The sequence below is a fragment of the Thamnophis elegans genome, chromosome 6 (assembly GCF_009769535.1).
Source record: "Thamnophis elegans isolate rThaEle1 chromosome 6, rThaEle1.pri, whole genome shotgun sequence".
Lineage (NCBI taxonomy): Eukaryota > Metazoa > Chordata > Lepidosauria > Squamata > Colubridae > Thamnophis > Thamnophis elegans.
The window spans coordinates 56,298,297-56,321,281 of NC_045546.1; the positions used below are offsets into that span (position 1 = coordinate 56,298,297).

Sequence of the window (22,985 nt, forward strand, 5' to 3'; positions counted from 1 at the left end):
GGATATTGTAAAATCTTCATTCCCTCCCCACTTTCAGGGAAGGTTACTGCAAAATCCCCATTTCCTCCTGATTAGCTGGGAGCTGGGAGGCAGAGAATAAATGGGGGCAGTGCCTGTCAGGTGGTATTTACCGGTTCTCTGAACTACTCAAAATTTCCGCTACCGGTTCTCCAGAATTGGCCAGAACCTGCTGAATACCACCTTTGATCTACATACTTCTCAGACGTACCCTTTACTTAAGTTATTTAATATAACCAAGAACAGCAAGGTGTTGCCACCTAGCTGGGCTTAATTTATGTACATCATAACCATTTTGTAACTATTAGCCTACCTTTTAAATTGCAGATATTGTAAATTGGTTTTAAGCTGGTATGTTTGTTAATAATTATTTTTAGCAGTAAAAAAAACAAAAACTATAGAATAATCTGCTATTACTGATTTCATAACACTAAGCAAAAGTGCTTTTCTTCCTCCTCCCCATCTTGTATACATAGGTCTCCTAACTAGGCCCACCTAGTTTTGGCTTTTATCAGCTTGCTAGGACAAACATCTCCATATTTGATTTTAGTTAAAGGGGATGGGAAAACAATAGGATAACATTCTATTTTGTTACTAGTAGTTCCAGTTTTTAATATTGTTTTAATGTTTTGATATTTTAAGGAAGTAACCTATACATCTACTAAGAGAAGTGATAATTGAAGGCTGGTTAAATGGTTAAATTGGGTTTCCCCCATTGAATAGCCTTAGGTCACAGCATCAAGTATTACGTAGCATGTCAAAAACAAAAGCATTACATTCCTTCAGAGCATCTCATACAGATTATTAACATTTCCTTCTTTTACATATTTCAGCTTTTACAGCCCACATGAGGTTGAGGGGTTTCTGACTTAAGGATAGAGTAAATGTCTATTTGTATGAGAACAAGCCACTGCAAATGATTAGCAATAAACTTTCAACAGCGAAACTTATAAAAATCTAAGAAGTTGACACTGTTTACTTGGTCCAAATGGTTGCGTGATTTAATTTAAATTACTTGGCTCAATCATTTGGATGGAATGTATGCTTCTCTTTACAATATTTAGAACCAAAAATTGTTATCTTTGTATACCATCATGCATGACTTAGGAGGCAATATTAAAATTACTCTCAAGGGTCATTTGATCTCTCTCAACCCCTGCTCATGGTATTTTTTCAATCTGGCCAAAGTGCTCTGATTCCTTTCATTCCTAGATCTAGACATAGCAAGGAAGGGAGGTTTTGATGGAAAAAAGGATACCACTTTGCTTAGTCTACTATGGCTTGCATAAGAAAGAAAATGGTACTTCAAAACTGGAACAACTCACAAACATACCAGGAGCTATCAGAGGTATGTTTTGAATATGAGATGAAGGCAATGTTATGACATGGCAGAAAAGTGGTTGCCAAGACATATGAGCCATGGTGGCCGAGTGGTTAGAGTGCAGTACTGCAGGCTACTTCTGCTGCCTGCCTGCAATTTAGCAGTTCAAATCTCACCATATCAAAGTTGACTCAGGCTTCCATCCTTCCGAGATGGGTAAAATGAGGACCCAAATTGCTTGGGGGCAATATGCTGACTCTGTAAACATCTTAAAGAGGGCTGTAAAGCACTGTGAAGTGGTATATAAGTCTAAGTGCTATTGCTGCATTCAGGCCATGGTTTGATGCCTGGAGAAATCAATTACTCCCCCCCCCCACTACTTCAGAAACAGAAAAGTAACTTTTAAGCAATGCTATGGGGCATAGTGAGTCATGGGATTTTTTTTCTTTTTTATATTGTGAGAACTATTCACTGTTTAAAATCATGTCATTATAATCTTTCACCATCCCACTCTTGACTATTTCAATGTGATTATTCTGTTAATTATAGGAACCAAACAGTGGTTTGATTTGGTAAGTATAGGATTGGACTGTCTGTGTGACTAGAGCAATACAAAATAAACTGAAGAGCACATTAGCCCTGCTATCTTTTCAACTTGAATTACTAATGCACTTTCTACACCTGGGAAGTGTGTCCTAGACTAGAAAGCAGATTGAAGAGTAGCTAAAATAAACTAGGTCTTTAAAAAAGGAGCTATTGTGATCAAAACTCTGCATTCTTGTTATCTCAAGCACTATTCTGCACCTGCAATTAATTGCCGGAATTTTTGCTTATAAGTACACACTAAATTGCAGCTGCCAAAATAGGACAAGATTCAAATGCTTTGTAGATAGTAAGAGTAATGCATGTTTTATGCATAAATACATCAAAGTTAATTCTATGCTTCTCAGGCTTTTGGAAAAGCTATTATAATGTAATCATTCTTAAATGTAGTTCAGCTATCTTTTTGATTCAGCATAACTCAGAGGTGCTCTTCATCATATGAATAATTGGCAATATCAGTATGAGATCTTAGAAAGCTTTTTAAAGCCAAATCGGTATGACCAAGAACAGGAATGATATACAGTATTTGTTATACTAAACGAAACATCTTGCTGCACTGCTCTAAGTTGTTTCTTCCTGGAAATTTACCAGGCAGGAGAAAAATGGCTTCAAGCCAAGAAGTGTAACAAAGTAAGGAAAAGTATGTTTTTACTTCTTCTGACCATATATTACTTCATTAAATGTGCAGATGTTCATTTCACTATAACATGGCCACACCTGGTTTAATTACAGGATTAATACAAAAGGAAGAGTAAAAAAAAGATTCATTAGTTCTATACAATGAACTATTATGCTATGAACAAATGCAAAGAAAAAACTTTGCACACCAAGGGTCTAGAGGAGGTGTCAAAACTTGTGGCCCGTTGGCCAGATGCATCATGTGCTGCCCCTGCCCCCACCCGGTTTAGCGATGGGGGGAATGTCCTGATACGCCACGTGATGACACAAGTTTGACACTCCTGGTCTAGAAATACCACACAATGTATGAGAAGATTAAGCAACCAAATCTTTACAGATGGGATACAGCCTGTTCATCACATAGTTTTTTAACAGCTATATTCTTATAATTTTCTGTGTAAAAGGTGATACATCAGCTGCTACTAATGCTTCTGTCTCAATCCAAAGGTTTATTATTCACTTTCCAATTCTAGGTCTGCACCCCATAAACAGTCTCTCCACTCTGCTATGAATCTCCCCTTTTCTCTTATTTTACCACCTTAGCTACTGAGCCATGATTCAGAATCTGACTCTTGATCTTGAATCTTGGGAAATCAGAATTCAAATGAGACTGCTAAACACAGGCATTTCCTGTTCAGCTGGACCCAATCAGATGATGAGGAACAACTTTCAGGCCTAGACATATACCAAGGCAAGCAGAGCAGCACTCCTCGGTGAAGACCCTTGCTGGGCAGGGGATGAGTAATTGCAGCCGGTTGTCTGCAGACATATTTAGGTAGCTGCTTTGCTTGCAGCCTTTGTTGGAAACAACTATTTAAAATCCTAGTTGCAGCTGTTGTTTCTGTTTGTCACTCTTTGATTCTTGGACTAGCTGACAACTTGATTTGACTATGTCAGTCTTAGAACATATTTGAATTAAACTATCGCTTCTTTGACTGTAATTAGCATTTTGCAAGCAAGCACTTTCTGCTAGGTATTTGAATTACATTGTCTGCTGTTAATCAGCTTCTGAGTACTGTGTTTGTGTGTGACCTGAAACAGAACAACTTCCCAATTCCATGTACTCCTGCCTCAAACCATTTACATCTAATGCTTTCCACAATGCTCTTCTCACTTTCTATTAACCACCCATAAATTCCAAAAACAAAATCCTGAAATAGCATCTATAAAACTAACCCTGACAAAACTAGCTATACTAAACTACCTACCTGAGCATCAAATTTTTAAAAATACATGGATTTTCTGGAATCTGTCTCATGTGGATAGAAATTATGTCCATTGGACAGGCATCAAAACATGTGGCTTTGTTCTCTGCATAGTCAAAATCTATACAAATATTTCAAATTGCTATTTTCTTTATGCAAAATAATTGGAAAGGAAATGGGGGCAGTATCCACAATCATCTGAATTTTACACTTAATTTTGCATGTAACTAATTGGGATTTAAATACACAAAACAAGAGGCTGATCAAGTGCATTCAAATTGCTATCACCTATATAGCAAAATCTGGTATTTTAATGATGATCAAATATTATTCAAATACTGCAATTAACATCAAATTGCAAGCTTTGGTCTAAAAAAATTGAAAACTTCACTTTGGTTGAATACAGTCTAAAATAGATGTTCCAAATGTTTATTACTCCTTTACTGTTAAAATGAATAATTGTGTGGCAAGATGACTATGGAAACATCTTTGACAGCACTAGCTCAATGGCCTTGAAATGGAGATAAGCAGAGCCCTCTGTAGGCCGCTACGACTAGCAGAGTAAAATCAATTCACAGGGACTCCTTTACCTTTTCATTGTTAAAAGAGGTCAACTTAACTACAGTGCCAATCATGACACAAATACTGGCACTTATGTTCTAGTGAGATGTTATTATGTCAGTACTTAATGGCAGATTTGTGACATGAAGTGATAGTGTATTTTTGCACCACTGAAGCTTGTTGCTGACACCATTTGTTGTGATAATATAGCTATCATAAACTATCTTAACACTTCATTTGTTTCTACTTATTAAAGTGCACTAAAGACAACTGGAATTAAGTCATTTTAAGGGCTTCCTTCTGATAGATTCTATGATTCAGTAGATCGTATCTACTAGTGAACTCAACAAAATCTTCAGATACCAAATTCCAAGGGTAATTGGGCTTGACCATGAACTATGGCAGTAAGCCAGCTTCTTTCTTATATAACTACTGGTAATCCTTGACCATGCTGTTACAACAGCACTGAAAAAAGTGACTTACAACCACCAATGGACCATTACGACCATTGCAGCATCCCCATGGCCATGCGATTGACATCTGGATGCTTGATAGCTGGTTCATATTTACAATGGTTGCAATGTCCTCAGATCATGTGATAATCTTGAGACTTTCTGACAAAGTCATTGGGGAAACCAGAGTCACAACTGGGTTTCTAATTTAACTGCAATGATTCACTTAACAAAATGTGACCAGAAAAGTTGTAAAATGGGAAAAAACTCACTTAGCAACATATATTCTGGCCTCAATCGTGGAGATAGGTTGAGGACTACCTGAATACAGTATATATTGCCTCAACTCCTGGAGAAGATGGGTGGGTAGAGGTTTGCCACTATGCAATGATTTGGGTCCATTTGACATTGTGAGAAAGCATATTTTTTAGGTTTTTAGGTTTTATTGAACACTTATAGGCCGCCCTTTTCCCTGAGGGGACTCAGGGCGGCTTACAATAATGAGGGAGGGGAGTGCAAGACAAGACATAAAAGAAAATGTGAATAAAAATAATTAACAATAAAAGCACAACATTCACTCGGCATTCGGGCGGGGAGAGAGTAAAGTCCTATTCCCAGGCCTGACGGGATAGCCAGATCTTAAGGGCCGTGCGGAAGGCCTGGACGGTGGTGAGGGTGCGGATCTCCACGGGGAGATTGTTCCATAGCGTTGGAGCTGCAACTGAGAAGGCTCTCCTCCGCGTAGTCGCCAGTCGGCACTGACTGGCGGATGGAATTCGGAGGCCTACCCTGTGCGATCTGATGGGACGCAGGGAGGTAATTGGCAGAAGGCGGTCTCTCAAATAGCCAGATCCACTACCATGGAGCGCTTTGTGGATGGTAAGTAGGACCTTGAAGTGCACCCGGAGATCAACAGGTAGCCAGCGCAGCTCACGGAGGATCGGTGTTATGTGGGCGAACCGCGGTGCGCCTATGATCACTCGCGCGGCCGCATTCTGGACTAGCTGAAGTCGCCGGATGCTCTTCAAGGGCAGCCCCATGTAGAGCACATTGCAGTATTCCAGCCTAGAGAGCACAAGGGCTCGAGTGACTGTTGTGAGGGCCTCCCGGTTCAGGTAGGGCCGCAACTGGCGCACCAGGCGAACCTGGGCAAATGCCCCCCTGGTCACAGCTGACAAGTGATGGTCGAAACTCAGCTGTGGGTCCAGGAGGACTCCCAAGTTGCGGACCCTGTCTGAGGGGTATAAATTTTGCCCCCCCAGCCTGATTGATGGAACATTAGCCAAATTGTTGGGAGGAAAACACAACAGCCACTCGGTCTTTTCCGGGTTGAGTACCAGTTTGTTAGCTCTCATCCAGTCTTTAACAGCCTCAAGGCCCCGGTTCATCACGTCCACCGCTTCATTGAGTTGGCACGGGGCGGACAGATACAACTGTGTATCGTCCGCGTATTGATGGTATTTTATCCCGTGCCTCCGAATGATCTCGCCCAGCGGTTTCATGTATATGTTGAATAGTAGGGGGGATAAGACCGAACCCTGCGGCACCCCATGTTAGGGGCCTCGGGGACGATCTCTGCCCCCCCACCAACACCGACTGTGACCTGTCCGAGAGGTAGGAGGAGAACCACTGCAAAACAGTGCCGCCCACCCCCACCTCCCGCAGTCGTCGCAGAAGGATACCATGGTCGATGGTATCAAAAGCCGCTGAGAGGTCAAGGAGAACCAGGATGGACGCATGGCCTCCATCTCTGGCTCTCCAGAGATCATCGGTCAATGCGACCAAAGCGGTTTCTGTGCTGTAACCGGGCCTGAAGCCGGACTGGAAGGGGTCAAGATAGTTAGCTTCCTCCAAGGTACGCTGAAGCTGGAAGGCCACCAGCTTTTCATCCTCAGCCATATTCTTGGCTGAGGATGAAAAGCTGAGCAACTGTATTTGGAGGAGAAAGTTCTTTGTTATGATTCTTTTCTAGGTATTACTTGCAACACTGTCATTCAAGCAACATTTTAAAGCCATACATTTAGAAACAAGTTACTTAAAGGTACTGGGATGTGACCTGTTAATCAGGTTAGTTCTTTTGCCATTTGTCAGGAGTGAGATATACTGACACTAACCACCAGGCAGATTTAATTTCAGTTATGCCTAAGGAAAAGTTTGTTTTCTATTGGGCTTCTTCCAAACTCAGAAATGTGATGAGCATTGAATATTATCAGGACAACTCTTCACTTTTGACTTTTTTGGTCTGTTCACTTGATTTATATTGTGGATCTTTCCTCTTATTTTTCTGCTGCTGAAGTCTCTCTTCTTTCTTTTTTAGATAAATGGACATATTATCAAAAGAAGCCTTGTAGAGATTTTGGAAGCAGCTCTCTTTGTCCATAGCACCTGCAGAATGTAGAGTAAGTTAGAATTTTAAGTAATAATTACTTTATAGTGCCTGGCAAATTAGTAAATATTTATAAGTAGGGATTTTGTTTATGCCTAAAATGAGAACAGATACTTAAGTCCTTATAAACCTACCTCCAACCATGGAGAGAGAAAAACTCTTCCAATTTCAGCTACGCAAAGTTTTTGCTTTTCCCACATTTGCTACTTGGCAGCAATCATTTTATCAAATTAGCCAAGTTGTTTCCATCCCATTGGTTTATGACAAGTAAAACTTTGGCCCATGCTGGTTAATGATAAGCATATCCAAACTATTAGCAAAAGAACAGATCAGCACATTTGGACTAGAAACTCTCCAAATTTCTTGCCCTTTTAGTTGGTGCAGCGCACTATTAAGATAGCTAATCCTCCCAGTCACTTGTCAAAGAAAAAGGAGGATAGATTCAATTAGTTAACTAAAGTACATATTAGGAAAGAGAGACAAAGTCTAATATACAAATAATGAGGAGAGGTGTCCAATAGAGGTCAATGTGACATCACATGCACTGTAATATTGTTGTGGAAAGGGCACAAATTATGTAATTTATAACAGTGACAAATAATATAATGTATGTCATTTGCATAAAGACATTTATTGGGTTATTTACTCTCTCCAAATGCCCATGAGGAAAATAGTAAATTCAGTTGTTATCAGTAGCTATTAACAATCTACTTTTTTTATAAAAAAAAAACCACATTTCTGATTCCTTTAGAGCAGGGCTAATGAGGAATGACTAGCCTGCAGCTTCTGGGTCATATGCAGCTTAAATATTCCCACTTTACTGAAAACAGTCAAAAATCTAAAAATTGAAAGAAAACTGTAATGCTAAAACTATAAACTCCCAAAATAAGCATTTTAAAAACCAAAAATATCTCCCAAACTACGTTTTACTCATAAATGTTGTGAATCTATCACATGGTTGCCCCAACCTCTCCTAAAACATTAAGGGTGCCAATAGGCATCAAAGAGCTTGTTTACCATTATTTGAGAGATTAATTGCTTAACTGTGAAGGATTAAAAACTGATCAATATACATGGTAATTCTATGACAATTTCTCTTTTCTCCGATGTTTTTTGTCAAAATAAGAATTTGCTTGATTCCTCACCAAACAATGTCATAGGAGTGTACTTCTCATTCTGGCAAAGATCAATTACCCATTAGAGGTTTATGGTAAGTATCACGTAGTTCAAATTTAACTGACAAGATGAATTTAAGGATGCTATTAACTGATACTTTACTCAATTACTGAGCAGATCTAAAAACAGCTACCATTAGGATTGCAATACTTATCTGCCTCAGCAAACAAAATAATCACCAGCTCTACATATCTATTAGTCTTTCTATCTGACTGCACAAAATTAACTCTGTGGTAGATTTTTTTATTTCAGCAACTGTTCTAAAAATGGTTGAAATATTCATTCCCATCCATCTTACTCATTTTCAATATGTTACATCAAAAGAGATTTGTTCCACTTTAGAAGGGGAAGAGGGGAAAAGGCTATTAAAATGCTGGTAACAAAAATATATAGGTGCCATCATTTTCATAGGAGCAGCAACACTAATTAGGTATTAAGAGCAGGACTTATTAACCAGATGTTAATTATCTTCAATAATCACTGTCATTTTAATAGTCCCCTTTCTTCATCTGCTGATACAGTTAAGTTCTGTGCGCAGCATTCTACTTCTTAGCAGGAGGGGGTAAATCTAATGACTCTGTTATGTTCTTATGGTATTATGTTATTCTTCTGTGGTATCGGTAAGTTGGGCATTTTAACACTTGATCTCTGTGGTTTAAAGCAGTGTTTCTTAATCTTGGCAACTTGAAGATGGGTGGACTTCAACTCCCAGAACTCCTCAGCCAGCTGCAGCCCACCCGTCTTCAGAGTCAGCAAGGTTGAGAAACACTAAGCAATGAGGTTTCCAGATAACTTCTCCCACCTCCAAGAACCAATGCTCATGCAGAAACCAAAGCTAAAACTAAAGCCAGCTTCAGCGATGGATTCTCCAAATCGTAGTCAGACCCTCCATGTAAAGTATTTGTTTGGTCTGTTAAACTCATATTTCCTACCTTCAAATATTCTCCAATAGTTACATATGTACTTGGACATTTTCACTAATTCTTTCTTGTCAATAACAGGCTGAAAACAAAACAAAACAAATTGAACAACAATAGCTATTGAAAATTTCATAGGAAGCAGGGGGCTTTTCATACAGGTTGGCTTGTACTGAGAACAGCTCCCGTAATCTTTTGTTTTGCCTGACCTATTTCCATGTTTTCATAAAGTTATACAACAACAACAAAGAAGATATACTACTTTCAAATGAAAAATAAGTAAATTAGGTCAGTGCTTCTTTTTCCTTAACAGCAGATCTAGTTTTTTAATTTAGACTGCTGTGTATTGACCCACAATTACACTAGGTTTATAACTATGCACACATACACATAGGGTTCCCAGCTTGAGCTGCTATACTCTTTGTTTTCTTTTTCCCAAGTTTAACTGAGAAATCATCAAACCAAGGTGCAATATTCTAACAAACCAAAAGCCCTGCTGCCAACAAAATGGCAGGACAGATGTTACAAAAAAGTAACATTTACATGCTTCTGATCTTCTTTTTCTTTTATATACCGCATACATAAATTTGTTATGATTTGAACCGAGCCGCTATCTCCCACTCAGCATGTTCAATTATAAATATATAATTGAAGATGCTGAGTGGGAGATAGCGGCTTAGTTCAATAGCCTAACAATACTCTAAATTTTAATCTGAGGGACCTATATTGAACTATATTTTCTTGTTTACAACTAGCAAAACAAACCACCATAGAAAAATCATTAAAGAGCTGAAGTATTACACTACGGAAATGCACAGTAAACCAACCATAGTAATTCAGCAATTGGCCAGAATCTTTTGCCCTAAACCACAGAATTAAAAATGCATGTAGCAGTCTATGATCATAAACATTCTCTCACCTGCCACTGTCCATCCTTGTGTTGGTAGAATAGAAGAGGTATTTGCTGATTTTCCTGCAGTACCCAGAGCCCACCTGTTTCCTCAAATGCAATGTCCCAACCTTTGTGGCTTAAGGTTATGTGCTGTTTAGAAATTAAGCTCTGAGCATCGGCGTCAAGCTGGAAGATGGATACTGCAGGAATACTTTTAGAAACAACCAACATTATGTTACTTTTATACATCAAGTTTCCTACATCAATTACATCAAATGAGTCCCACATGGTTAAGAAAATGATATGTGAAGTGTAGTAAAGGGGTCTCCAAACTCGACAACTTTAAGACTTGTAGACTCCAACTCCAAGAATTCCCCAATCAGCATGGGAAACTGAAGCTCACAACTCTTAAAAGTTGACAGGTTTGAAGACCCTGGTATAGATTAATTCTCATCTAATCAGAAGTAACTCTTGTTGAACTTATTAAAGCTTATTCTTAGGTAAATAAATATACAACTGAAACTTTAGAATTTCTGCAAAATTAGATAAGTTATCTCTATTGTCGGCTGGCACTTGCAATATGGCCACCTTAAGGAACTCCTACAGTAATATTTCAAGGAATAATCTCCAATATTTGTTATGAAGTAGAAGTAATTTCACAATGTCAACATTCATTAGAAATCTTCTATAAATTCTTATTATAATCCCTTAATTCAAATACGTTTCATATTATTCCTGTATTTCATCACCATATCTTAAGTCATTTGATCAACTGATTCCATAATACAGGTAGTCCTTGACTTATGACCAGAATTGAGCTCAACATTTCTATTGCTAAACAAGGAAAACAGCAGGGACTTAAAACGGGGAAAGTTAAATAGCAGTTGTTAACAATGGGAACTAAAAGTGAACATGGGTATTGTAACAAATCCCTGAATTTTGTAATGAGAAGATGTGGCTTAGAGACCTAACAATGAGGAAAGAAAAACAAAAAGTTAGGCTGTGAATGACTGTCACCGCGGGGGGGGGGGGTGTTGTATGTTTAAAATTGTATTTGTACTTGTATGTTTTACTCTTTAAAAAATGTATAACTAATAAAGATTACTTAAAAAAAAAGACCATTTATTAAGTGAGCTTTGCCTCATTTTACAACCATTAACCAGTTGTTAAGTGAATCATTGCAATTAAGTTAGTAACATAGTTGTCAAGTGAATCTGGCTTCTTCATAAACTTTGTCAGAAGGGCACAAAAAGTGATCACATGATCAAGGGATATGGCAACTTTCACATGACTGTAGGCATGCTGTAATGGTCATAAATATAAAAACTGTTCACTAAACAAATGGTTGTAAGTTGACGACTACCTATTAAATATAAACTTTACAGAAATCAGGCATAGCTTGTAATGAAATAATGTAACTGTCTGCTACCTCTACAGTAATTATATTTTTCCTCTTACCAGTCATATAAAATGGCAATGTAATTTCCTTCACAACAATAAACTATTCTTGACACAGCATATTTCTGAGGAGGAAAAGAAATATAAACGTAATTGGCAAGAGCTAATTTTTTAATGTGTGGGAAGAAATAGAAGAACAGTAGTAAAAGAAACCTTGGATCAAAAACATACACATCAAGGTTTTTTTTTAATAACAAAGACAAGCTGTCTCTTATTCAGTCTACCCTGATTTCTGTTCTGAGCAAAGACAGCAAGATGAAAAAAGCAAAACATCTAAGGGGGCAGAAGTTGGATAAATAGTTACTATGCAAAAAGAAAATGTTCTTGAATGATTGGTATAACCACTGCACAATTGTTTAGTTACCATTTTTAGAATATCAGTACATCTGTCTACACAATGGAGGTTAGTACAACAGAGAGACAGAGTATCTGCTTGTCCATGTTGGTCTGGAATAATTTAGCATTCCCCAGACAAAATACTCTCATACTATCCTGAGATCAACCCAATAGCATTTATTTAAAATGAGTGAAAAATTAAAGTAAGCCTCCAATAACACGAAAAAACATTTCTAAAGTTTTAAATATTAGTGTACTCATGTTGTGAAGTAATTGCATTCTACAATGGCTACTTCTCAAAATATTCTTTACCAAAAAACCTATATTTTATAGAATCAAATGTTGATTATCAGTAGCATAAACCTGCTCTCAAATTCATTCAAAAAAAGAAAACGTGTAAAAAAAGCAAAGAAAAATGGAAGCATGCATATTATAGAGAACATCCACCCAAAAGATAATTACCTTCTTATTCTTACCAGCTTCATTTATATTCAAATTATTCAATTGAAAGCAATGTAGTTCTTTCCCACTTTTATACTTCCAGAGCCTCAATGTATCATCCTAGGAAATTCAAGAGATAAGCTAATTATTATTTTTGCCAAAGGAAAGGCGCAGTGGTTAGAGTGCAGCACTGCAGGCTACTTCAGCTGACTGCAGTTCGGCTGTTCAAATCTCACCGGCTCAAGGTTGACTCAGCCTTCCATCCTTCCGAGGTGGGTAAAATGAGGACCTGGATTGTTGGGGGCAATATGCTGACTCTGTAAACCGCTTAGAGAGGGCTTAACCATATGAGTGGTTAAACAAGCTATAATGGCTGGGTCCACACCTAACCTTAAGCATAGGTCATGATGTGTAAATTACCACAATGTGCAAAATACAATTTGATGAGCAAAAAACCAAAAAAGCACATTGTGAGTTAGCATAATTATAAATTCAATCAATGGTTTAAAATCCCTCTTAGATGCATGCATATACAGTATATCTCATGGATATTGAGCAATGGGTATTCATAATTTCTAATGATTTCTAATCATTACTATATTTCATATTGAGTTTAAGTAGATATTAATAATGAATAATGCGGTGTAAAACACATGGGAGAATGAAAATTCCCTACAATGTTAATCATTCTTTATGTTTCAGCCAAAAACATGAGAGACAGCAAGAGAAATTGAATCTTTTACTTATTAGAGGAAAGAAAAAATGCATTTTTAAGCATTTATTAACATTCTAGATGTATAGAATCCCAGATAATCTACATACCCCGGAGGCAGATAAAAGAAGGTCAGGAAGGTTTGGCAGTACCAATATTGTGCTGACAAATCTAGAAAGAAAAAAATAAATTGAAACAAAAGCAATAGAGTAAAATTATATGTATATACAGCTGTGCAAGAAATTTTCTACCTAGACTGATATCTTTCCTTGTATTTATACAAAAATCTGCATATAAAAAGTTTGTCCCAATATTTTTTTTTCTTTTTATTAAATTAGTTTTTAAAATAGTCCAGCAATCTATTCAGGTTCTTGAAATACATTCTTCTCCAATTTTTACATAACAGTGACAAATAAAAGGTGGTGGTGGGGAACCTAGAATAAGGGTAATGTATAACTGTAAAGTGAATTGCAGACCTCCATTTTCATGATCATGATCAAGCTGACGTATTGGGACTTCAAGCTGATGTATTGGGACTTCAAGTATCATACTAATGTAGATTTCTATATTACAGCTATAAGTAGCAATCTCGTAGTGAAGTGTTTCTCGTGGCGCAGTGGTTAAATGCAGCACTGCAGGCTGCTTCAGCTGACTGCAGTTCTGCAGTTCGGCTGTTCAAATCTCACCGGCTCAGGGTTGACTCAGCCTTCCATCCTTCTGAGGTGGGTAAAATGAGGACCTGGATTGTTGTTGGGGGCAATATGCTGACTCTGTAAACCGCTTAGAGAGGGCTGAAAGCCCTATGAAGCGGTATATAAGTCTAACTGCTATTGCTATTCTTCGAACATTAAGACTACTAATTTATTACCACTAGAAACAAGGCATGACTATATATGCTGAGGGTGCACAAAATGCTGTTACCTTTTCACTGAAGTGGTACCTATTTATCTACTTGCATTTGCATGATTTCAAATTGCGAGGTTAGCAGAAATGAGAAGTCTCAATTCTTTTCCTTCATTGGGGACTAAGACTATCAGCATATATGCAGAAAGGATGTGCATGCACTCACATGCACAAAAAATAAAATAATAATTATTTTAAATACTCAAGATTTTTTTAACAAATGGTTTTTAGGCTAGGGAATGTTCTAATGGATGACATGTTAGCTACATTTTGACAATAACAACATAAGCTTTTCTGAAAATCTGAATTCCCTCAGCATCCAACTCATTTATTTCTTCCCAAATCAGAGCTAGAATGGATTCTTTAAAAATCATCCAAGGAAATGAACATTTATTATTATTCTTAAGTAGTCTAAAGCATTTCTGATCCCAAGAGATTGATTAGAATACTAGCTGTTATTAAACTTGAGCTTAAATATGGCTTCCTTCTTCTTGTTTCCTTATGTTAGCAAAGAGGAGGAGTTGCCTTTCAATCACATTGGAAACAGGGTTTTTTTTTTTGGTTACTCACTCTCTGTGACCCAGGCAAAAGGATACTATAACATGTGGTGCTTTAGTCAAACTAACTCGGATCTTCTCATCTCGATCAGCTGTTACAATATATTGGTCATCAGGACTCAATGTCTAACAATAATAGAGCAATAGAAATATGATGAATGGTATGTTCAGGCATAATCATCCACCCACCAATGGTATAATTTGTATGACTTCAAACTGATAATCTAAGGAAGACTGGGAGGAATAATTGAAAATTACCAGTCTACAACGTTTTACAAACCTGTTTACATATATTTGCATTTGTCTTAATAATTGTTAATATATAGAAAGTCATCTAATTTGTTAGTCTCATTTGACAGAGTTGAACACATTAAGTAACTATGCAGTACACACTACTTCTCAGCCCAAATTACCTCCTAGGAGTGATTCTGGGAGGAAAAAAAATAAGACTTATTCTTTTTTATCAAATTATTTATCAAATTTCAAAACTGCCTATTATCTCCCTCTGAGTGACTTTGGGCTGTGTAGAGATGAAATATCAAACCATAAAAAAAACAGTATATACATTTTTTTTAAAAAGCATGGATGAATTAAAAATCAATGTCAAAGTTAATTAAAAGGCAGGGAGAGAGCTTTTCGGGACACTAACCAGCCTCATGCCTGCATGCAGCTACGTGAGTCCCAAACAAGATTTCAGAAAAAGTTTTTACACCTTTCCGGAAGGTCAGGAGAATGTTTCAGAGGACAGGGGCAATGGCACAAAAGGCCCTCTTCTTGGATCATGCCAGGTAGAATTCTTTATCTGACAGATCTGTAACATACCTTCTCTGCCTAATGAAGACGGACTTAAATTTGATTAGCTTTTAATAAAATATATTATTGGAAATATCCATTAAAAACTCATGTGTACCAAATTCAACAAAAGAGACAAGTGTCCAAGCTCAATTGTTCCTGCATTTTTTGGTTCTATTATTGAATAAGAATATACATCGCCAGATTTGTCAGCAACCAAAATTTTATCTTCTGCAGATGTTATTATCAGGGAGGTACATCTTCTCATGACAGGTCTGAAAAAAAATAGACATAATTCAAAATTTTTGAATTTCAGAACCTAACATGGCCTACATGTGACCAATGAAAGCATAACAAATCTATAACATCCATAATCTCCTAGAATTCTACAAATGATTGGAAAAGATGCCCGAGACATCAGCTTGGAAGCAGCTGTATTAGATTCACGGCAAAAAACAAAAACAAAAAAAACCTTATGTCACAAGTATGTGAGGCTGGGCATAGTTTGGGAGATTTGCCAATGTCATGGAAAGTGATTATGAAGCCATTGGCTTATCCAAAGGAGCTTGCAGAGCAACCGAAAAATATTTCTAGGCTGTTCTTCAGCTGGAATGACAAAGGAAACATAAAACCCAACAATAAAGCTAAGAAATAAATCCAAGCAGAACAGTAAATTTAATATAACAAGGTAAGGAAAGTGTGTTTGCGTGTGTGTGTGTGTACGTATGTATATGTACACACACACAACACAGACTTGATTTTTGGCAATTGCCTGGACTAGTCCCTGCAGTTTTCTTGGACGTTTGCCCTTGCCTGCTTTCAAGGCTGAGAGAGTAAGTGACCCAAAGTCACTCAGGAGCGTTAATACTAAGAAATGTACAGTCTTTGGGTTTTAGCCTAGTGCCTTAACTGATACACCAAACTGGCTCCCTATGTAAAACATGCATAACAATTTCTGCTACTAATGCTTAGATTTATAAAGATATTTTAAAACATTTTCCTTCTCATACCTTATGCTCAGACATTTCCAGGAAGGCTTTGAGCAGAAAAGAATTAATTGTTTGTTGTCATCAGTCAGAACAAAATACTTCCCTGATGAAGAAAATGCACAGGCAAGGATATTATTTGTTTTGTCAAGTGGCTTTCCATCCTCACTAAAAAGACAAAAAACATGGAACAATTGATTCAAAAATAAACCATTTCTAGTACTTCAAATTATATTTTCTGAGATAATATTTTCAATTATTTTACAGAACATCCATTCTTTGATTGTGTAAAAACATTAAATGTCTATGGAGATTCTCAGTCAGCTAGGTCATGATTATCCCAAAGGTGCTTTTTCAAGAGGCAACTGGACTTTATGGTTTTTCTTTGAAGACGTTTTGCTTCTCATCCAAGAAGCAATTGTAGTATATTTTTCTGGTATAATACCTAACTGAAGCTTCTTGGATGAGAAGTAAAACAAAAGTCTTCAAAAAAAAAAAACCCCAGAAAGTCCAGTTGCCTCTTGAAAAAGCACCTTTGAGGTAAAAAAATAAAGAAACAAGGGAAGCTGTTTCTTAGCATTTATTTTAATTATTTAATTGTACTTTGCATTTTAACTGCTATCATGGTAAAAAAGCCACTGCAGATTCTTTCCTCTTTTAGGCAATACTTATCGTATTTTTCAGAGTATAAGACGCACCGCAATATAAGACGCACCAAGGTTTTGAAGAGGCGTTTTTTTTAAAAGTAGGTAGGTAGGTAGAGGGATAGACAGGGAGAGAGAGAGAGAAATACAGTAGATAGGTAGGGGGAGAGAGAGAGTAGTTAGTTAGTTAGTTAGTTAGTTAGTTAGTTAGTTAGTTAGGTAGAGAAAGGGATAGAGAGCAAGAGAGAGTGTAGGTAGGTAGGTAGGTAGGTAGGTAGGTAGGTAGAGGGGTAGAGAGAAATAGAAAGAGAGAGAGAAATACAGTAGATAGGTAGGGATAGAGAGAGTAGGTAGGTTGGTAGGTAGAGGGATAGAGAGAGAGAGAAATTGAGAGAAATACAGTAGGGAGGGAGGGAGAGAGAGTGTGTGTAGGTAGGTAGGTAGAGTGAGAAAGAGAGAGAGAGAAATACAGTAAGTAGGGAGGGAGGGAGAGAGTAGGTAGGTAGGTAGGTAGGTAGCTAGGTAGGTAGGTAGATAAAGGGATAGTGAGAGAGAGACATACAGTAGTTAGGGAGGGAGAGAGAGTAGTTAGGTAGCTAGGTAGGTAAAGGGATAGAGAGAGAGAGAAATAGAGAGATATACAGCAGGTAGGTAGGGAGAGTGTGTGTGTGTGTGTGTAGGTAGGTAGGTAGCGGGATAGAGAGAGAGAAAAATAGAGAAAGAGAGAAATGCAGTAGATAGGTACCGTATTTTTTGGAGTATAAGACGCACCAAGGTTTTAAAGAGGCAATTTTTAAAAAAAATTAGATAGGTAGATAGAGGGAGAGAAAGAGAGAGAAATACAGTAGGTAGGTGGGGGGGGGGGAAGAGAGTAATTATGTAGGTAGGTAGGTAAAGGGATGGAGAGAGAGAGATAGAGAGAGATAGAGAAATACAGTAGATAGGTAGGGAGAGAGAGTGAGTAGTTAGGTAGGTAGATAAAGGGATAAAGAGAGAGAAAGAGAAATACAGTAGGTAGGTAGGGAGAATGTAGGTAGGTAGGTAGAGGGATATATATATATATATATATATATATATAGATAGATAGATAGATAGATAGAGAGAGAGAGAGAGAGAGAGAGAGAGAGAGAGAGAGAGAGAGAGAGAGAGAGAAGTACAGTAGATAGGTAGGGAGAGAGAGAGTGTGTGTAAGTAGGTAGGTAGAGAGAGGGATAGAGAAATAGAAATAGAGAGAGAGAGAGAAATACAGAAATACAGTAGATAGGTAGCTGGCACAGCACTTGATCAATATAATTCTCATCAGTCAGTCAAAGAGCTTTCCAAAAGGAAAAAAAAGTTTTTCCACTCTGCAAACCTCCCAAAAATGGCACATTTTTTGCAAAAACAGGCCCGTTTTTTGTCAAAAAAATCACATGCATAGCCTTATGGAGGCTTATAGAGTTCTGCTGGGGGCTGTGAGCAAAAAATGGTCCATTCGTAGCTCATTTCTACCCTCCCAAGCTCCCAGGAGCTCTCTGAAAGCCTCCATAAGGGTATGCACAGCCATTTTGGTGAAGGAGTGGGGCTTTGGGAGGCAAAAAGTACTGTATTTGGTATATAAGACGCACCCAGATTTTCAGCCTCTTTTTTGAGGGAAAAAAGGTACGTCTTATACACTGAAAAATACGGTATCTAAGAGAGGTAAATGCCATGTTTTCCAGAAGGATCTCTAGAGATGCTTAATTATAGATTCAATTATTCCCGATGGTAATGTTCTATATACCTGGGAAATTAACCATCTCACCTTTTTTGTTTTTCTTGAAGTTTTTTGCTTGCAGCACTACAGTCATAAATGAAAAGATCATCATTGCTGTCAAGTAAATGAATATACATCACATACATATTTTCTATGGAAGCAATTTTGTGTTGAACTGTTAAAAAACAGAGCAATGTTTCCTATACCAATAGGTTAGCAACCTATACCTCTATTTTTTTCCAGACATAAACCTAATCTCACTTGTTGCCATTCTGAGCACCTACTCCAATTTCTCTGAATCTTTATTAAAATATAAAGCCTAGAACAGAAAATAGTACTTGTGGTAGAATATGATCAATGCAAATACAGTGGAGCAATATACCTACTGATACAGAGTAAAACTGAATTTGCCTTTCCAGCAACCTTATATTCAATGTGGACAGCTATATCAAAATACTTATTCAGAATATGAATATCAAGCCAAATATAGCCCTATCTTGTTTCTGTTCATTTGATTTCTTTTTTCATGTTTCTACTTTACTGTTATTTTACCTTTATTTTTCAGCTAGTACAGCTGTGTGAAAAAGTCCTGCATGCTTTACGGTTTACGACATTTTTTGATAGGCCATTGATTTTATGATATTTTATGCTAACTGCTATGCAGGTATTGTTATAGTTAAATACTGGTGGTTTTTAAGTGAAAAGCATAAGCTTTTTGCAATTTGATGCTGTTTGGATGAGGATTGTGAATTTTCTTGCATGCTTACAATGACTATGAAAACAGATTAACTGATGCATATCCAGTGGCATATGTGTTGCAATTACTAAAGCCGATGCTACTGTTTTGTTAACATTTTTATTGTTTGTGGCCCTGAAAAGGACCATTTAGTAATATGGTTACTAATATGAAATTAGCCAGCCCTTATTGCTTATCATCAGGCGGTATCGCTTTGGCATGTATAAGCCTTTGCACGCGATCTTTGGTGACAATGTGGTGCCAGGCTGCAATAATGGATTCAATCAGCTCCTGCTTGGTCTTCGGATGCTTCTTGCTTATTTCGTAAAGAATCTTGGCCCACAAGTTCTCAATTGGGTTCAAATCCGGGCTCTGAACTGGCCAATCCAGGAGTCAAACACCATGCTTCTTCATCCACTGCTGGATGGACTTGGCTCCTTCCCTACAAGTTGCTGAGCTGAAGGAAGCATGTTCTTTTCTAGGACTTCAACATACTGCTTGGAATTCATGATTCCCTGCATGATTTGTATCCGACCAATACCAGAAGCAGCGATACAGCCCCAGATCATCACGTGCAATGGATGCTTCAAGATAGACAGGCAGTATGGCCTACGTTCTTCAGCTGGAAATCTTCTGACATACTTATTGCACTGATTCCCAGACAGGTAGCATGTTGACGAGAACAGTGAGCGTCTGTAAGCAAAGGTTTACTTCGAGCCCTGCCTTTGAGTCCTCTGGCAAGCAGTCTGCGACGCACTGTGCTTGTGCACACTTTTACATCACGTTTCACCCCAAAATTCTTGTAATCTGAGGTGAGGTGAGCTTCCTGTCAGTCATCAAAATACATTGCAGAGCCCAATCTTGCCATTTTGTTGACTTTCTTGGTCTTCCAGAGCAGAGCCTATCATCAACTGAACCAGATATTTAGTATTTTTCAATCACTCTGCTCACTGTGGTGCAATGGCATTTCACTCTCTTGGCTATTTCTGTACTGGAGTAACCCTCTTCATGAAGCACAATGATGCGATGCCACTGCTCAGTACTGGTGAAAGCAAAGGCCTTCATCCTTGCCCACAGCCAGAGCTAAATTAAATTTCTCGAAGCCTATTTATAGTTAGAGAGTATGACAACATTGATTGGCTCATAGATTTAGGCTCTGTGCATTTTGATTGGTCAACCAAAGCTCACTGCTGATTGGCTACTTTTGATTCCAACTTTCTCAAAAATTCAAGTGGTGTTTGTTTTAGCACATAAACTTACTCAAAACCTTAAAAAGACTTTGGTTATATTAATAAAAATTATGCATCTCAATCAGACTACAGAAATTTTCATCAAAGTACTAATTTTCTGTGGTTTCTATGAGTGAAAAGTTGATTAAACATGTAAATGCAGCTTAAACCTGAAAGCATGCAGGACTTTTTCACACCGCTGTATGTTGCTTCAAGTACTCTTTCATCCCACTTCTTTTGTTTCTGTCTTCTACACTGTTATCTCAAACCGTTTTGTTTGACCTAAAATTTGCAAAGTATTTCCTCCAACTCTCAACCTTAACATTTGTCAGCTAATTAACAAACACCCAATAGCCTATGTTGACTTACAAATCAGATTACTATCATACCATTTGTCAAATTCTATGCCAAAATTAAGATATATTATATCCACAGGATCCCTAAAGTCTATTAAGAAAAATACATCTTATAACAAAGAAAATACCTTCATCAAAAAATCTATGTAGAAATCTAACAATAAATTAAAATGTCCACAAGTTCTCAATATTTCCATTTGGTCTCTTAAATGTTCTCCATTAATTAGATATTGGTTAGATTCTATTCAAATAGAGACAATATTTTGTGCCTTCCTCTATCCTGTGAATGAGAAAGTGTTAAAGAGAAGACTTTAAGAGGTGGTCAGAAATTTCCTATGTAGATCGTGCTTGATAAGTTTGTCCCCATACAGATACTTGGAATGAAGTTTTCCATCACACTCAATTCATACTTTTTTAAAAAGGCTTTTAGAGGGTTATTGAATCACTGTGAAAGATAATTATAGCTACTATTGGAAAGAAACAATGCTTTTTGAAAATTTCCAAATGTGGGTTTTGAATTTGTTTTGGTACCTTTTAGTTATTGATGATTCCTGGCAACCACCTGGACAAGTCCCTGCAGTTTTCCTCACAAGGTTTTTTGGTCATTATTTGCCATTGCCTCCTTCCTAAGGCTGAGGGAGAGTGCCTGTTCCAAAGTCAAGCTTTGTGCACCAAAACCAGCCTGGGCCACAACAAACTGGCTCTTTTTTCATGTTAATAGTCTCATAATTTAAGTGTGCACAGTTGATAGAAGCTTCACTCTCCCTTTTTCTCGTATTACTTTACCTTTGTCTCTTTGCCAGACTTCCACTGTCAGGCCTGTGCATGTATAATATCTAAACTAGCCCCCCACCCCACCCTATTTGATTTCTTCATAATATATTGGACTACAATTCCCATTATGCCAATCGGTATCCATCTGTTAACAGTAACGGAAGTATTAATCTAGAGCAGTGTTTCTCAACCTTTAAGTCCTGTGGACTTCAACTCCCAGAATTCCCCCGCGGGGATTCTGGGAGTTGAAGTCCACAGGACTTAAAGTTGCCACGGTTGAGAAACACTGATCTAGAGAGTTTCTTTTTAAATTCCAGTCTTTCAGACACTTGCAAACCCTTTCACTCACTTGGCCTCTTTATAATTAGCGGCGAAGAACTTCGTGCCGCCGCTAACCACCATCAGACCCTCGCAAATGAGGAGCTTCGGAGAAACACTCACGACTCCAACATCAGCCGCCTCCATCGTCCTGCCCAGATCCACGTTGGGGGCGCCCGGGAATCGTCACCACCTAATGATGTCATTCCACGGCCTACTAATGATGACCTCAGAAAAGGCCGGCTTGTCATAGATACGAGCGTATTGTTGTTTGAAACCTCAACTGCTAATGGGACTAGAATTACTCCTTATTCCTTTTGCGGTGATAATCAGAAGATGAAAAGTCTTGATATTTCCAACAGAAGGCGGCCATAGGTTTCTATAATCTCGTCTCGAGACAATGAATGCCCTGGGGGAGGCGCCATCATAAAGACAATGAAATAAAAGGGAAGGAAATGCACTCATTAAGGGCAATATTTGCAGCTCAGGGTTGAAATCAGGGGTCCTTGGTGCTGATGAGGTTACCTAGTTTGGGTAATGAAACGTCTGCAAGAAAACAAGCTCAGATAGCACCAAGGACACCACCCCCACCCCATATTGTACTGAAGACAATGATCCAAGGATATCCTTCCAACATTTTACGCTGAAGCTCTGTCCATGTCCGTCCGTTCATCTGGGTTTAGAAGTACACGGAACGGAGGATAGCCCATCCACTTCTCCTTAACTCTCAAACTAAAGGGAACTCTCCATTCCAGCTCCCGCCGCTACTAAGCAACACAATCACCTCCTACCCACGTGA

At 38.0% G+C, this 22,985-nt stretch overlaps 1 protein-coding gene across 3 annotated transcripts; it reads right to left on the bottom strand.

Annotated features, from left to right (window-relative positions):
* Positions 1 to 6,642: 6,642 nt before the first annotated feature.
* Positions 6,643 to 22,976, bottom strand: WDR4 (WD repeat domain 4). Of its 3 annotated transcripts, none has more exons than XM_032219411.1 (11): positions 22,218 to 22,975; positions 18,822 to 18,887; positions 16,419 to 16,562; positions 15,527 to 15,683; positions 14,630 to 14,742; positions 13,267 to 13,327; positions 12,466 to 12,564; positions 11,668 to 11,732; positions 10,237 to 10,420; positions 9,333 to 9,402; positions 6,643 to 7,223 (listed from the first exon to the last, which is right to left on the bottom strand). In XM_032219411.1, the coding sequence occupies exons 1-11, from the start codon at positions 22,331 to 22,333 to the stop codon at positions 7,048 to 7,050; spliced, it is 1,251 nt and encodes a 416-aa protein (XP_032075302.1). In that variant the 5' UTR covers positions 22,334 to 22,975; the 3' UTR covers positions 6,643 to 7,047. The 3 variants fall into 3 exon arrangements, with proteins under 3 accessions (XP_032075302.1, XP_032075304.1, XP_032075303.1); XM_032219413.1 differs by having other exon boundaries at positions 16,419 to 16,500; positions 22,218 to 22,306; XM_032219412.1 differs by lacking the exon at positions 18,822 to 18,887 and having other exon boundaries at positions 22,218 to 22,976.
* Between the last annotated feature and the right edge of the window lie 9 nt (positions 22,977 to 22,985).